This window comes from Trichoderma aggressivum (genome assembly GCF_033847375.1).
Source record: "Trichoderma aggressivum f. europaeum strain CBS 100526 chromosome Unknown scaffold_008, whole genome shotgun sequence".
NCBI lineage: Eukaryota > Fungi > Ascomycota > Sordariomycetes > Hypocreales > Hypocreaceae > Trichoderma > Trichoderma aggressivum.
Genome location: NW_026946374.1, coordinates 359,429 through 375,807, shown reverse-complemented (window position 1 = coordinate 375,807; position 16,379 = coordinate 359,429). Strand labels below are relative to the sequence as shown.

The 16,379-nt window shown below is 51.5% G+C and overlaps 5 protein-coding genes across 5 annotated transcripts; 3 read left to right on the top strand and 2 right to left on the bottom strand.

The window, feature by feature from the left end:
• Window positions 1-96: 96 nt before the first annotated feature.
• On the top strand, window positions 97-539 carry Triagg1_2969 (uncharacterized protein; the record flags this gene model as incomplete). Its single annotated transcript, XM_062897209.1, has 2 exons — window positions 97-231; window positions 327-539. The coding sequence occupies 2 exons, from the start codon at window positions 97-99 to the stop codon at window positions 537-539; spliced, it is 348 nt and encodes a 115-aa protein (XP_062758036.1).
• Window positions 540-962: 423 nt separating this feature from the next.
• Triagg1_2968 (uncharacterized protein) lies at window positions 963-1,700 on the bottom strand (the record flags this gene model as incomplete). Its single annotated transcript, XM_062897207.1, has 4 exons — window positions 963-1,136; window positions 1,208-1,254; window positions 1,389-1,421; window positions 1,499-1,700. The coding sequence occupies 4 exons, from the start codon at window positions 1,698-1,700 to the stop codon at window positions 963-965; spliced, it is 456 nt and encodes a 151-aa protein (XP_062758035.1).
• Window positions 1,701-2,659: 959 nt separating this feature from the next.
• Window positions 2,660-4,544, bottom strand: Triagg1_2967 (uncharacterized protein; the record flags this gene model as incomplete). The annotated part of the gene is made up of 5 exons (XM_062897206.1): window positions 2,660-2,686; window positions 2,751-2,962; window positions 3,014-3,278; window positions 3,344-4,462; window positions 4,512-4,544. 5 exons carry the CDS (start codon window positions 4,542-4,544, stop codon window positions 2,660-2,662), a joined length of 1,656 nt encoding a protein of 551 aa, XP_062758034.1.
• A 490-nt stretch (window positions 4,545-5,034) lies between these two features.
• Window positions 5,035-6,362, top strand: Triagg1_2966 (uncharacterized protein; the record flags this gene model as incomplete). Its single annotated transcript, XM_062897205.1, has 3 exons — window positions 5,035-5,153; window positions 5,209-5,542; window positions 5,610-6,362. The coding sequence occupies 3 exons, from the start codon at window positions 5,035-5,037 to the stop codon at window positions 6,360-6,362; spliced, it is 1,206 nt and encodes a 401-aa protein (XP_062758033.1).
• A 314-nt stretch (window positions 6,363-6,676) lies between these two features.
• Window positions 6,677-10,333, top strand: Triagg1_2965 (uncharacterized protein; the record flags this gene model as incomplete). Its single annotated transcript, XM_062897204.1, has 1 exon — window positions 6,677-10,333. The coding sequence occupies one exon, from the start codon at window positions 6,677-6,679 to the stop codon at window positions 10,331-10,333; it is 3,657 nt and encodes a 1,218-aa protein (XP_062758032.1).
• Between the last annotated feature and the right edge of the window lie 6,046 nt (window positions 10,334-16,379).

The following is a 16,379-nucleotide window of genomic DNA, read 5'->3' as shown; positions in this document are numbered from 1 at the left end:
CCACAGTTCATGCTGCTTTCTTTGAGCTGCAATGGCAGCTTCTTTTTGCCCATCCCCAGCTTGCAATCGACCAATTGGCGCCAGCATTCCGTAATCATGGCAGAGGACGATCACAAGCCCGCGGTGGATGTTCCGCAGGTGTCCGTCTCCAACAATGAAGCTTCAAACCCGCCCTCGCAGCAGAGCCAAGGGAACGACGTCGTCATGGCGGATGTGCCAACAGACCAAGCAGTAAGGCCGCTTCTATGATTCTGATTCCGATTCTGCTCCAAACAATGGCGTTTCTGCCGCTTCTGCCGCTCTGTTGATCGACTGACCGCCACCAGTCACCGGCACCCGCTGCCTTTGCACCCAGCCCTGCTCCTGGCCGAACAGGAACTCCAGCGCATGGTTCTAGAGCGGCTTCAGCGCACCCAGATTCAGGATTCACAATGCCTTCAGAGCCACCGTTGCATGGCGATTCAACGCGGCGATACTTGAATTCAAAGGTCACGGGGGCCCTGCTGGAGGGGATGAAACTGCTGGCCAAAGAAAAGTAGGTTGATCGCCTCGGTCGGCATCATCATCATCAGTTGGAAGCTGTCACTAACAACTACCTTATCCCAGACCAGAAGACCCCTTGCGAGTTTTGGGCGAGTATTTAATACAAAAGTCGAGGGAGCTGGAAGGTACAGGATAATTTGATTCAGAGCATCATTAGATCATGGGACAAAGGCACGTTGAAGGCGTTGAGGATTTCAGATTACAGGATCAGGGATTTTAGGATACCCAGAGCACATCTATATCAATGAGCAGTCCAATTGCTTTCGATTTGAGCATTTGACTGCCGGCTCGGTCTTTCCAGACCAACGCAGAAGAATCATAGCTCTAAATGCAGCTTTTTTCATAAACGTCCCAAACTCCAAGACCTGAAAACCTCCACGACCATGACCGTGAATAACCCGTGGTCGTTTTTCCCCCGTTTAAGCGACAATGGTGCTGGCAGTAGCGGACTCGTACTTCCAGGTAGGGGGCAGGACACCGACGGTCTTGTAGTAACGAGCCAGACGGTGGATTCGGGACTCGATGAGAATGAGGCGGAACTTGGAGTCCTTGTCCTTGCGGTTGCGCTCAAGGTGCTTGCGGACAGCGACAGCCTGATGGTTATTCACTGTCAGTTTCATTTCGTCCCAAAGTCTTTTCTTCAGAGAGCTGCAGAAGATCTCACCTTCTTGATCAGCATGTACAGGTCCTCAGGAATATCGGGGGCGAGGCCTATATAGATCACTCTGTCAGTCAAGACCGCACAGAGGCACATGAGAGAGGTATCTCATGGAAAATGTATGTATATCCATGCATGCATGCGCCGTTGGAACATGACATTCTACATTCGCTTCAGGGTTCCGTACCGCTGGACTTGAGGATTCGCAGAATTCGGTTACCTGCAAAATTTCACAAGTCAGTCAAAAGCGTTCCCACTCATTGTAGTCTTCGCCAAACGCCCGTTATTCCAACATACCAGTGACGACCTTGACCTGGGAGATTCCGTGGGAGTCACGCAGGACAACACCAATCTGGGAGGGAGTGGCACCCTTCTTGGCGAGCTTGCAGATCTGGTCGACGACCTGCTCGGGGGTGGTCTTCAGCCACGAAGGAGCGGCGCGAGAGTAGGGGACGGCGGAGGACGAAATGCCCTTGCCATTGCTGTGAAGTCTACCCATCTTGTCTGGTTTGGAGGTTCTGCTGAGGATGCAAAAAAAGTTGTCGGGAAGCTGGTCGCGAAGTTGCCAGAGCAAGTAACAATTAGGTCGTGTGGGGGGAGGGAAGAAATTTTCGCTTAGTTAGGGCAGAAGGCGGAAAGCGCCGTTGCGTGACTAGCGGCCCTGCAAGCCAGATTTCCGCACCTGCACGTGACCTGACCAGTTCTCTCTTTGGCTTCGATATCTCGACCCGCAATGTCTTCTTTTCTCTAAAAATTTCTCTCAGAAAGACTTTGGACGCGCCGCGTCTTTTCTTTATGGTCCGTCCTTGTTCCCTTGCCTTATCCGAATGTTGTCGGCTGCAGCAGGAATCTAAAGAGGAAATCGATATGGCCAGCTCATAGCGCTGTAATTAGGCCATCCCGAACTGGTAAGCCATCTCTTCTTTGCTCAATCTCTCAACACTGGCGATGCCTTCATGGCACGTACCTACATGATGACACGACACATTTTGTTATATTTTGGCACCTCTTATGTTAGGCGTTCCTTCGGGAATGCCAATGAATTAACCGGACTTCTGATCTTTTGGCGCTACCTTTCATTATTTGCTGCAACACACTCATGGATGAGAAGTATTGCTAACATGAAGCAAATAGACGTGTTATAGACACAATTTCTTTCTCTTTAGCGATAGCACCGTAGTAATCTTAATGAGATTTGGCATTCCATATTCGCTTACTATTGAGCCTTGATCCGTTATTCTTCGCAGCCACAGCCAAGTAAAGCACACAAAACGCCGTCCCTTTTTTTCTTTTCTCGTACCTGTGATCCCACGTTGGAACAAAGTACGTTTCTCATTGTATCTGCACCGCTCCGTCCTTAACCAAAGCTATCATAATTTCCCGTGGCTGCAAATGTGACTTGTCATGAGCTACCTACCTAGTATTAAACCGCCTCGCCCAAGTATTAATTACAACAGTTTACCAAGCGCCTACTTCGAAGTTTTCCTGCCAATGGGTTAGCCTTCCTCTTCTTTGTCAGGTTGAGCAACAGGGAACAGGGAACGCAAACCTCTGGGAAATACGTTGCCACTACAGTTCGGTCGGCGAACTTTCTTCCAGCAAGAGCTGTGAGAGCTTTGGTGGCGGATTCTTCGGAATCGAACTTGACGTATATCTTGCCTACACCGGTGGATTGCCTGCTGCCGCCAGATGGTCTGGGAACTTTGAGCTCCACGACCTTGCCAAACTTGGAACATTCGTCCTGAACGTCTTCGCAGATTTCTGCATCTGGGATTAGAATACCGACATCATAAGAACAAGACTCGCACATACCTTCGTAATCGTCGTTGTCCAGAAGCTCTTCAGGAGTGACCATGTTGAGAAGCTGGATGACGGAGCTTCTCTCAATGTCATTGGAGGTTTGAGAAGCGAGACCACTGATCGCAGTGATGCCCACGTCAAAGTTTGCGACCTGTGTAGGTCCAATGCTGGCTTTCGTCACCTTGAGCTTCTTGCCGCCCATATCCATTCCGTTCAGGCTATTCAAGGCAGGCTCGTTCGCTGTGGAAGGCTCAAGATATTCGGTAAATGCAATTCCCTTGATAACACAGTTAGCACAGGTTTACGCTGATAGATGACATCCGCAAACCAAGCCCGACTCACCCTAGATTCTTCGGTACTGCGGTCTTTCACCAGAACAAACGCTTTGGGCTTGCCAAATGCGGCGAGCAGCTCAATAACTTGATCCTCGTTAATGAAAGACGGAATGTTGGTGATGCACAGCTTGTGCACAGTATCAGGCACCACGTTGGATATGACTTCTGGGTCGTAGGGCATCTCATCTGGCAGCGCAGGCATGACATAGTCCTTGGGTCGGCGGATATTCAGCCCGTGGTTGCCACCATTGGCGGTACCATTCTGTGCATCATCGGCCTCCATGGTGATGCCATCCAATGCGAGCGCAACAGTTGCGTCAGACGCGTTTCTGAACTCTAGGACGGCAAATGCCTTGTCTTGAGAAAACTGGCAGAGAACGCAAGGATCAGAGCTCTCAATGACATTCAGCCCATTCAGTTGTAGGTTGAAGAAGGAGATCAGGGCGTCTTCGGTAACACCGCTTGAGACGTTGGAAACGAGCAGGCGTTTTGCCTGGCGAGAGTTGCTCGCCTTGAGTCCTGCGCTGGTGACTTGGCCACCGGGTTGAGTCATGAAGGCTTGCAGCTTTGTTGGATCCATCGGCTGTTGACGAGGGGCACCTGGAAGGGGAAACATGCCAGAAAGCTTGGCTTGCTCGGCCGTCACGAGGTCATAGCCAGGAGGCTTTATATCCCACTGCGTCAAACGTCGCTTACGCTCCAGCACGGGGATAACGTCCGTCAAATCGGGAGTGGGTTCTCGTTTCTTGGGGGGCGACGGGCTGCGGCGTGGCTGCTCCTGCCTAGCAAACCCATCATCACGCCTCTCTCGCTCTCGTCCTCCTCTTCGGCGATCGTCGTATCCATCTCGGTCTCGTCGGTTGGGCCTCTCGTCGTCGTCACGTCGAGCATCTCTGCGGTAAGAGCCTCGGTCACGGTCCCACTCGCGGTCGCCCCGACGGTCGCGCGCCGATGAGTATCTGTCCTCACGTTCCCTATCACGGTGGCTGCGACTTGAAGAGTATGCATCGACGTCTCCCTCAGGCCGGCGATGGCCACCACCACCACGGTGGTCTGGTGATCGAGAGCGGCGGCGATCACGGTCTCTGTGTCGGTCGCGACGGTCATCTCTTTCGCCCCTCGAGCTCTAGAGCAAAGCAATTAGATACGGCGGGTGGAAGCAGTAATTGGTATACGAACAGGATAATCTCGGTTTCTTCGCCCCCCATCTGATTGACGCGAAACTCTGGTTAGCACAGCACAGGCGCCGATTGAGCAACGGCTGGAACGCGCGTCGTACCTCGAGATGAATAACTGTCGCCGTTCATTGTTGTGGTTTCTCGTCGCCAATTCTAGCGGCCGGGCAACTCCTTGATGCTGGTGATGCCGGATTCTGTGATGAAAAGGACAGTCGATGGAGTCGCCGGCAAGATTCTTGGCCAAAAGCTCCTTTGCCAATGCTTTGCATGGAAGGCGAGGCTGGAGCTTTTTTTGCAAGATGAGCGCTAATCCGCTTCAGCGTTAGTGCTGGAGAGCCTGCCGGATTATCTGCGGCTAGTGCTTTAGTGACGCGCCTCAGGACCCGAAAAGTCCATAGCGGTGGCCCCTATCGAATCGACGACTTACACACTGCCTGCTGATACGGTATTAACCTGTACCTGTAATTGTTTTTTTTTTTTTTTTCCTTTTCTAGAGTCCAACTCAATAGATTCGTCAATCATGGCGATGAAGCGCATTGTCGACTGGCGCAAACTGCCAGTGAGCCTCACGGAACTCTGCATTGACACAACCTTGCGGTGTGGCCAATCATTCAGGTGGCGGAAACTCAATGATGAATGGTTGGTCTCACGTCCTTGCTACTCTTACTGATGCTAAACTACTAAACACAAACAGGACATGTACCTTGCATGGGAGGATATTGTCCTTGAAGCAAGATGAAACTCATCTACACTATAAAGTGACTTGGCCAGAACACCGCACTGAGAGTAAATCGTCCGGCAAAGACGTGCCATTAGAGAAGGACGACACAGAAGATCTCCTTCGCCACTATTTCAGCTTAAACATTGATCTGGCTTCCCTGTATCAGCAGTGGTCGAAGGATGACCCAAACTTTCGGGAAAAGGCACCGCAGTTTACGGGGGTTCGGATCCTGAACCAAGATGCATGGGAGGCGTTGATATCCTTTATATGCAGCAGCAACAATAACATATCTCGCATCTCTCAAATGGTTAGTCCTCATGGGAACGGAACGGCTTAAGAAAGACAACTTTCGATTAACATCAATTGACCTCTAGGTCCATAAACTTTGCAAGCATTACGGCCCGTTGATTGGCCACATAGAGGGCGAGGCCATGCACGATTTCCCAACCCCAGAGTCTCTAACGAAAAAGACAGTCGAAGCCCATTTAAGAGAACTTGGCTTTGGGTATCGCGCCAAGTACATCGCAGAGACGGCTCGCATCATTGCCAAAGAAAAGCCTTCAGCATGGTTGGACTCACTGCGCAACCCAGACTTCCCTGCATTCAACGCCGTGGCAGTAGTCGATGGGCCGCAATCCACCTACAAAGATGCACAGGCTGCGCTCCTCTCCCTCACTGGCGTAGGCCCAAAGGTAGCCGACTGTGTATGCTTAATGGGTCTAGGATGGGGAGAATCAGTCCCGGTAGATACACATGTTCTTCAGATTGCGCAGAGGGATTATCGCTTTGGCAAAAAGGGCCCCAAAACGATCAACAAGGTCATGTACGATGCGATTGGAGATCATTTTAGAGGTATATGGGGCAAATATGCGGGCTGGGCCCATTCAGTCTTGTTCACAGCCGACCTACGAGAGTTTTCAAGTCGTATCAAGGGCGAAAAAGTTGAAGAACTACCGGAGAAAGAAGATGCTCCAATCTCAAAGAAGGGGTCTCCAAGGAAGAGGAAAGCAGCTGTTGAGGTAGAGTTAGAAAGTGTAGTGCTTGTGAAAGAGGAGGATACAAAGGAGGGAGTCATTCTAGAAGTAGACACGACAACCAAAAGGCGGCGAACAAGAGCTCGGCCATGAAGCCAATAATAATAATAATAACAATATAAATTCTTTTTCCATTACTCTTCTCTCTATATTTCTAATATTTTCTTGGTCCAAGGCTGACGCGATACACAACTGTCGTCGCATTGGCTGCACGGAGTGGCGCGTCGGCTGAATGTCGGAGTTGCGTTGGCGGTAGACTTTTTGCCGCCTCCATGCAAAGCTTGGCCTGCAATCCCTATCTAAAATCAACAAGCTTCTCAGCAGCACACCTCCATGCGCAACGCTCTCGTTGGAACCACGGCAAACACGTTAGAACCGGGATGAAGCAGGAATTTCGATGAGCCAAGATGTCTGATGCAGATTTCGAGACGATCAAGAGGCTCCAGCAGGAGCGCAACGCTGCGGCGGCCGCCACCAAAGGCTCGCGCGCGTTGGCAGCCTCGAATCAACGCAATGACTCGACGAAGCAGCGGCTCACCGACAGCGCGGACAACGACCTGTACGACGGACAGGAAGCCGACAAGTTTGCGGGATACCACACGTCTCTGCCAATGGGGGATGATGACGATGAGATGGAGGATGGAGACAACACGCGTAGGCTCGTCGGTCAGTACACGGCATCTCGTGAAATGATTGACGAGTTTGCCCGCGGCGATGGCGTTGAGGAAGATGATATTCTAGCCGGCAAAGGCGAGAAGAGCGGACGCATCACCGACCGCGAGACGGATTATCAGAAGCGACGGTTCAATCGCGTGCTCACGCCGACTCGAGCCGATCCCTTTGCTGAGAACCGACAAGCCGGTGCTGCAGAGAATGGAACCAGCTATCGAGAAATCATGGAGCTGCGCGAGCTTGAGCGCGAGGAGGAGCGTGTGAAGCAAGCCATCAAGGCCAAGTTGGATGATGACAATGGCGAAGATGCAAAGCCGACACTCGCCGATCATGACAAGGAAAACGCAGAGGCGGGCTCCACGGAGGCCGTCACATCGGTACGCAAGCGTAAGCAGCGATGGGATGTCTCTTCGGCGCCCACCGGAGAAGAGGAAGTAAAGGAAGAGAATGGGGATGCCGTCAAGCCCAAGCGCTCCCGGTGGGATCAGACACCCTCTGTTCCGGGGCCAGATGCCATGGACGCCCCCAAGAAACGCTCGCGATGGGATCAGGCGCCATCTGCCACACCCATGGGCAACCAGGGGCTCGCAACTCCCATGCATCAGTCCCAAGCAGCCTCGATGCCCACGACCTTTGGAACTGACATCTCTGGGCGAAACATGGCCCTGAGCGACGAAGAGCTTGACCTGCTCTTGCCAGGCGAAGCCGAGGGTTACAAGGTCCTTGACCCTCCTCCTGGATACGAACCCGTCCGGGCCCCAACTCACAAGGTGATGGCGACTCCGGCACCTCAGACTGGCTTCATGATGCAGGACCCTGACCAAGTCAGACTTGGTGGCAAGCCGATGCCAGCTGAGATTCCCGGAGTCGGAGACTTGCAATTTTTCAAGCCCGAGGACATGGCCTATTTTGGCAAGCTCACAGACGGCTCTGATGAAAACGCCCTCAGCGTGGACGAGCTCAAGGAGCGAAAGATTATGAGACTGCTTCTCAAAATCAAGAACGGAACCCCGCCCATGCGAAAGACGGCTCTTCGACAGATTACGGACAATGCCAGGCAGTTCGGCGCCGGTGCCCTCTTTGATCAGATTCTCCCCCTGTTGATGGAAAAATCGCTGGAAGATCAGGAGCGACATTTGCTCGTCAAGGTCATCGACAGAATTCTCTACAAGCTGGACGACTTGGTCCGCCCATACGTGCACAAGATCCTAGTCGTCATCGAGCCACTTCTGATTGATCAAGACTACTACGCCAGAGTCGAAGGTCGTGAGATTATTTCCAACCTCAGTAAAGCAGCAGGTCTCGCCACCATGATCAGTACAATGCGGCCGGATATCGACCACGTTGATGAGTATGTCCGGAACACGACCGCCCGAGCGTTTGCCGTTGTCGCCTCTGCTCTTGGAATTCCCGCTCTGCTGCCTTTCCTCAGAGCTGTGTGCCGAAGCAAGAAGTCCTGGCAAGCTAGGCACACCGGAGTCAAAATCGTCCAGCAGATTCCTATCCTCATGGGATGCGCGGTGCTGCCTCACCTCAAGGGTTTGGTAGACTGCATCGCCCCCAACCTGAGCGATGACCAGACCAAAGTTAGAACCGTTACGAGTCTGGCCATTGCCGCCCTTGCCGAGGCTTCCAACCCGTATGGTATCGAGAGTTTCGACGATATCCTCAACCCACTGTGGACTGGAGCCCGCAAACAACGAGGAAAGGGCCTGGCTGGTTTTCTCAAGGCTGTGGGATACATCATCCCCCTCATGGACGAAGAGTACGCCAACTACTACACCAGTCAAATCATGGAGATTTTGCTGCGAGAATTTTCCTCCCCAGATGAGGAGATGAAGAAGGTGGTGTTGAAGGTGGTGTCTCAATGCGCAGGCACTGAGGGAGTGACAGCCGGCTACCTGAAGGAGCACGTCCTCGACGAGTTTTTCAAGAGTTTCTGGGTGCGGCGAATGGCTCTGGACAAGCGAAACTACAAGCAAGTCGTTGAGACCACGGTGGACATTGGCCAAAAGGTTGGCGTGAGTGAGATCCTGGAGAGAATTGTCAACAATCTCAAGGATGAGAGCGAGGCCTACCGAAAGATGACGGTAGAGACAGTCGAAAAGGTGGTGGCCAGTCTTGGTGCCGCGGACATCGGCGAGCGTCTCGAGGAACGCCTGATTGACGGTATCCTTCACGCGTTCCAAGAGCAGAGTGTCGAGGACATTGTTATGCTCAATGGCTTTGGTTCGGTCGTCAACGCTCTGGGAACACGCTGCAAGCCCTACCTGCCACAAATTGTCAGCACAATCCTGTGGAGACTGAATAACAAGTCTGCCACTGTTCGACAGCAGGCTGCGGATCTCATCTCTCGAATCGCCATGGTGATGAAGCAATGCGGAGAGGATGCTCTCATGGGCAAGCTGGGCATTGTCCTGTACGAGTACCTCGGAGAAGAGTATCCTGAAGTCCTCGGATCGATTCTGGGAGCTCTGCGATCCATTGTCACGGTCGTGGGTATTTCTCAGATGCAGCCTCCCATCAAGGACTTGCTGCCTCGATTGACCCCTATTCTACGTAACCGACACGAAAAGGTGCAGGAAAACACGATTGACCTGGTGGGACGTATTGCCGACCGAGGCCCCGAGAGTGTCAATGCGCGAGAGTGGATGAGAATCTGCTTTGAGCTTCTTGATATGCTCAAAGCCCACAAGAAGGGAATTCGTCGAGCGGCAAACAACACGTTCGGTTTCATTGCCAAAGCCATCGGCCCCCAGGATGTGTTAGCCACGCTGCTGAACAACCTGAGAGTGCAGGAACGGCAGTCTCGTGTCAACACGGCCGTTGCCATTGGCATCGTCGCCGAAACTTGTGCCCCGTTCACCGTCCTGCCGGCCCTGATGAACGAATACCGCGTGCCTGAGCTCAACGTCCAGAACGGCGTGCTCAAGTCCTTATCTTTCCTGTTTGAATACATTGGCGAAATGGCAAAGGACTACGTCTATGCCGTCACGCCTCTGCTGGAAGATGCCCTCACGGACCGAGACCAAGTGCATCGACAGACGGCCGCGTCGGTTGTCAAGCATATCGCGCTCGGCGTGGTTGGTCTTGGCTGCGAAGACGCCATGATTCACCTGCTCAATCTGCTATATCCCAACCTCTTCGAGACCAGTCCCCACGTCATTGACCGCATCATCGAAGCCATTGAGGCTATTCGCGTGGCTGCCGGCCCTGGCTTAGTGCTCAACTACGTCTGGGCCGGGCTCTTCCACCCGGCGAGAAAAGTGCGAACGCCATACTGGCGGCTGTACAACGATGCCTACGTGGCTGCAGCCGATGCCATGGTGCCATACTATCCCAACCTGGACGACGATATTTTAGACCGACCAGAACTGGCTATTATTCTATGATTTCTCTTTGCTACTGCTCTCTGCTACGATGAATGGCTAGCTTGGTGTAATTAAGGGAGGGGCTCCTTCTTCCCGTATACTTAACGAAGGAGGGGGATAGTTGGTGGGATAGGGGATACTCGTGATAAATTTTTCTGCTCGAATTCTAATAATGTGCAAGGGTGGAATTACAGTGGCATGCGTTGGGCGTTTATTCTGTTAGATTTTCTAGGTACCGAAAAGAAAATGTGATTTCCCCCCTTTCTGCCCTTTTAGAGTAATTGGATATGCCAGCCGTTAACACAGCAACAGTGATGTTGTATCTTGTTTGTTGATGACGACTTGAATGAATATCCTCTTTCGAACTATGAGCAAGAGAGGTATTACGATATGTCCTTGTTTTCGCTGGTATGTACGATGATGTTATTCGAGCCAACCCTGCAAACATTATATTTTACCGCTCCGAGAAAGAAAGAAAAAGGCTCAAGACATGCAGAAACAGAAAAAGCTCCCTTGAGTGCTCGTTTCACAAAGAGACACTTTTAGCTCTGGGACAGGGAAAGGGCTTGTCTTGACCGGAATGGAGGATACCGGAACTTGGCGTCATTGTCTCGCCTCGCCTCGTTTCGTCTCATCGCCTTGCATCGCATTGTATGCGTGTGAATCGTGGTTTTTACGGTTTATTGTGGTTTTTTTTTGCTTTTGGCACTACTCTTATCTGGACATTCCAATGGAGTTGAATGGATGAAGTGCAAGTATACGAAGATGTGTTGATGTATTCATTTGCGCTACATCGCCTAGGACCTAGAGATTCCTTCTTGGTTCTTCACCATGTAACAGACCCAATGACAAAAGACAAAAAGAAGAGTTCTCCTCCGTAGCAGCAAAAAGAAAAGCACCACACAGACAACAAAAAATGAAGCTGCCCACTATCAGAGTCGAACTGATCACCTTGTCATGTCAAGTGAGAATTACTAGTGACACGCTATACCGCTTAGCCAAGCGGGCCGAGAGCTCGTGAGTTGATATCAGCTCGGGGTGGCATAACCGAGCCATAAAACTGCCGACGACTTTCATCTCGTCTCGTCTCATCTACAGCGAAATGCGTGCAAAGCTTCAAAAAACAAAGGCCAAGAGGGAATGAGAATGGAATTGACGTCACTGGATCCAAATCCCTCATGCCAATGGCTTTTGACCTTTTTTGGACATATCGTCTGCCTAATCTGATTTGCATCTGCTCACGCTCAGTGTCTCGCTTTTTGTGCTGTGAGCAATTCTCTCCAGCCCCCCCTGCAATGTCTCAGTCCGTCGAGAGAGAGAAAATCAAGACCATGGAAGTGATTGGTGCTACTACGAGATAGTATACAGTCACCACTAGAAAGAATTACAAATTACATATCATGGTAGGCAAGGCAAGGTCAGAAAAGAGAGAGAGGAAGAGAAAGATGAGAGACAATCAAGACCGAGACATGCATGCATACGAGCACACAATGTCGCACAATGAAACGACGCTAAGAAATCTCTTCTCTCAATGCTGCCGTATTGCATGTACTGGATAGATGAAATGGCCTCCATCTTCATCGCTCCCCCTCTTTGCCAGCGTGCATATGCCGCATGCATGCAGCAAAATGGGTGACGGTGATTCAAAGCCCCGTCGTGCAGTAGCGCCGCAGGAAGCAGATACTTGGAGTAAGCAGTGCGTGCAGCTGCTAATGCAGGCCGTAATGGTACATGTACAGTAAGTTTGCACAAGACGGAAAAAGAAAAGAGAGAGAGAGAGGCAATAGATTTCGTACTTGTAGTCGATTCCTTTGGTTGGCTGTAGAGGGAGGAGGATGGGATGGGGAATGGATGTTGGGGGGGGGGGACAGGACAGGACACGGCTAAAGTGAAAATGCGAGCTTAACAAGCACAAGCACAAGCACAGAAGAGAAGAGTGCCGGGAATCAAAGGGGAAAAAGGCGGTCGGGATGTTGAATCCGGAGTGTCCCAGACAAGAAGAAGCATCCGAGTTCACCAATAGCAATGGCTGGTATGAAAACGCAGGACATTGTTGCCGTAGTTGTGGGATTTGGTACGAGTACGGACCGGAGATGGAAGCAGAGCGAGCAGCATCAGGATGGGGCACGGCACGCCCGCCCATGCAGCTGCTGCATTCTGTAATATGCACGACGAGGTGACACGAAGGCTGTGGCAATGTCTCGAGGTAATGTCCGAAAGGAGCTGATGCTATTTTCTCCTTTCCGATCAGTTCCTAGGACGGACGCGAAAAGGGCCAACAACAGCCTCTCTGGCTCCGATTCCTGGAATGTCCCCCTGGGGATACATGGCGGAAGATGGTTCATCTGATTTTGCTGTTGGTCAGGATGACCCTCCGCGATGATATTCGAGGGCTCTCTCTACCATACTCGTATGCTGCCCGAACCCATGGCGCTAGTTAGGAATCAATCTTGCTTGGGATGGAGTGGCACGGCATCGTCATCCAACAACAACAACAACAACAACGAAATTGTTGGCGCAGACCACATGAACCCAACGCCACGGCGACGGAGACGGATACCGTCAAAGCAGGCTTGGAAGCACCTTGTAAGCAACAGCATTCAGAACGAGAGCGAGACACAAGTCGTACAACAGCCATTGGAGGAAAGGAAAAGCAATGGCCACCCAGCAAGGCAAAAAGGAGGCGCCGCCATGTCTCGGCGAGTCTGCACAGCGGAATCCCAGTAAGACAGCTGGTTCCATTTCTATGCTCGAACAAATGTGACGGGATGTCGGGGAGCCCATGTTCGCAACGCGTTTGTTAGGTTTGGAAGCAAATCAATCGTGCACAATGGCAAGGCGCCGCTGCTTGGACTCGATGCTCGTGTTCGTATGACAGGGTGAAAGAAGGCTCATGATTACACATACATGTTCGACGACTAACAGCTCTGGTCAGCGCAGATGCACGCTTTCAGAGCGCCAGTGAAGACGATCAAGGCTCACTACCATCCAGTGACATGCAACAGCAATCCTACCGTTTGTATTGGGAAAAGGTGGCGATGAGGCGTTTACGCTGTTTGATTCCCTCGCTGTCTCACAACCACTTGGAAGGAAAGCAGTGCAGTCGTCGGACTGCGTGCGAAGGAGCACCAGTTGACACTGTATATTTGTGACACTGACACACGGCTAGTGGGGGGGGGGGCTGCTGTTATGTGCCATGGCCAGCGGGTCTACAGCGAGAGCGACAGCCAGATGCAGCGCCTGGGAGGGAGGCTGACGTCATGAGCAGAGGCAGTCGGTCGTTGGCCGAAGCACGCGATGGACACCCGAGGCATAATTTGCACTGTGCGAGGCGCCGAGGTACAAAAGCAGAACTATGTACACGTATGTAGGGGGAGGCGAAAGGGCTGCCACTCTGGTTCGAAACGAGAAATAAGAGAAATGAAGAAGGAAGAAGGATGGGAAAAAAGAAGAAGAGGCAAAGAAAAAGAAGAAACTCAAAAGAGTCATCGGGCAACCAACTACCAGGCTACGGGGAGCCTCGGCTCCTTTCACAGGCCGAATCCCTGCTCCAGGCAAAATCATGTACGAGCATCAAACACATGTTGCACCCAGAAACCCAGCGTCAAGGTACCCGGGTAAGGCACGCATTGATTCTAGAACGGATCGGACGTTGATCGTGGCCTCTTGGTTTCTTGGCTCCAGAGCAAGGTAAGGGAGAACCTGAAGATCACGGCCGACGAGGCTTTCCCGCACGTGTCTGGCAAGCCGATCTCTCCACCTTGGCCTCAACTCTATTTGCACAACCAGCAGAAGAGGCCAGAGAGAAGTTGTGTATCGTGTAAGTGGTAAGTAGTAGTATTCAATCGTCGTCGGGTTTCCGTTGGACGCGAACATGTGAGATATGGACCGCTGTGCTGTACGCAAGGTACTCGGCACTGACACACGAGCCGATGATTACAGTAACATGTGTAGAAGGGAGGGGGTAAACACAGAAAAGGCAACTTTTTTCTTCCCTTTTCCTTCCTTTTGGTATGGGGAGATTACTGTACGAGCAATACCTGCTCAACAGATGAGCCATGGGGGGGACGGGTAATGGCAACGTGGAAATTGTCAAATGACAGACAAGAGGGTGGTTGGTAGCAACAAGGTGAAGAGAGCGGTGTGAGCGAGCTGAGGGGCATGGAAGGAATCGGCACTTGGGGTACCCTGGATGCTTGGATGCTTGTTCGCTCGCTCGCTCAACGGCTTTAACCTCCGCCGCATCCGCCCAATCTTGTGTGTGTGCGTGTGTGCTGTTGGGCTCTCCTGGTGACATGAACACAGTGGGCGGAGATGTGATGGTCACTGTACTTGCATGGGAGCACCTTGTCTGGTCTTCTCTGGTGCTGCACCCTCTGTAACTATATGGACATGTACGGTACGGAGCATGAGTATCGTATCGTGTACGAGCAGGTAGTATCCCTGCAGTGAATGGATGGCTGTTCCGTTGTATGTACATGTCTATATTTTACTGCCTGCTCCCCAAGGACGCTATCATGTAATTGGTATGTAGCACACACTCGTACAGCACGGCACTCGTATATCGCCATGGAAGCACCCATGCCAAATGAGGGTGCCACAAGAAAAGGACGGCTAGGAAATATCAGTATGTATCATGTGGGTAAATGTAAAGGCAAGTAAAATAGAATAAAATAAAATAAAATCACAGATTACGACTGACTGACTCCTCTCCATGCAACAATCCAACCAATCCTCAGTACCTAGGTAGCGGTACCACCTGTTATTTTAGATTCGCCCACAACCCGTTTTCTGGTCGCCGACCTGAATGCCCGCCGGCGTGTTACTCGACTGCAAATTAGGCTTGCCAACCCTCTTTCTCATCTGGGGACATGCTGGCCTAGTTCGGGTGCGTGTAATTTCAGCGGAACAAGGCCTTGGCTAAACGGCTCCTCAACTAGCAAGCCCGTCTCCACCAGCGGGGGAACGAGCAAGCATTCTTGTTCTGGTGGTTTTGGGTGGAAAAAGAAGGACAGGCAGACAAGGCGAAGAAAAATAAAAATACGAAGTCGCAGTGCTAAAATCATACATCATCAGGACAAACATGAGACTGTAAACAATGGCATGACTTCTTGTGGCTAGCTGGGCATGTACATGTATCAGTTCACAGAGATATAGATAGTCATTAGGGATCAAACGATGCCACCATTGTATTGATCGTATGCGGCTGGCGGAGTGGCATCAGCCGGCACCCGCCCTATCTGCCGGTATTGGCGCGGACGATCGTCGCCGCCAAAATATATCGGGTATCTGGTATTAATCTCGAGGCAAGTATGTACTAGTAGTAGCAAGGCAGCAATAAAGTGCATGGCAATCTCTTTCTGTTGCAGTTCGTTCGCGGGTCCCATCTCGCATCTATTAGAGATGGTGCTCTAGTCATGTACTCGTGCTCATGCTCATGCTCTAGTCATGTACTGCATCTTCTCCCGCCAAGCATCGACTCGTAGCTCCCACCCCTTTGCTTGGTGGATGGGAGCATTGGCTGGTGTTGTAATCATATCGGCCTCTCCAGACCACGTACGTACTTTGATTACATGGACGGGAGTGGGCAATCCAGCTCCATCTCATCCCTTCTCTGCCCACTTATACAGAGTACTCTATCTGCCTCTTTCAACCTACAACTACCTACACATCACTTGACAGCAAACGAATCAACATCTTCTTAGCCCCGAGGCTGGAACAGTCTTTTGTCCACTTTGTCTGCCTTTGTCCATGGGGATTTAGAGAAAAAAAAAAGTAAAAAAGTAAAAAAGTAAAAAAAAAGACACTGTGCTCTCCAGCTGTGGAGCTTCGACACCCCTTGGACGGAAAAGCGAGAAGAAGGGATCCCTAGTCCAAGTTGGCGCGTTTCATGTGGCCCAATCTGGCCTACCGCCTCCGCACCCAAATCCTCGGTTTATGGGAGAGACTTTTGTAAAAAGGAAAAAGAAATGCATCCATGGAAGTCCGTCCGGTACTGGCAGCCCTCCGCTTAGAAAGATTGGGTGAAGAACACACGAGAATAACAACACTGGGAGTGTGAGGAGAA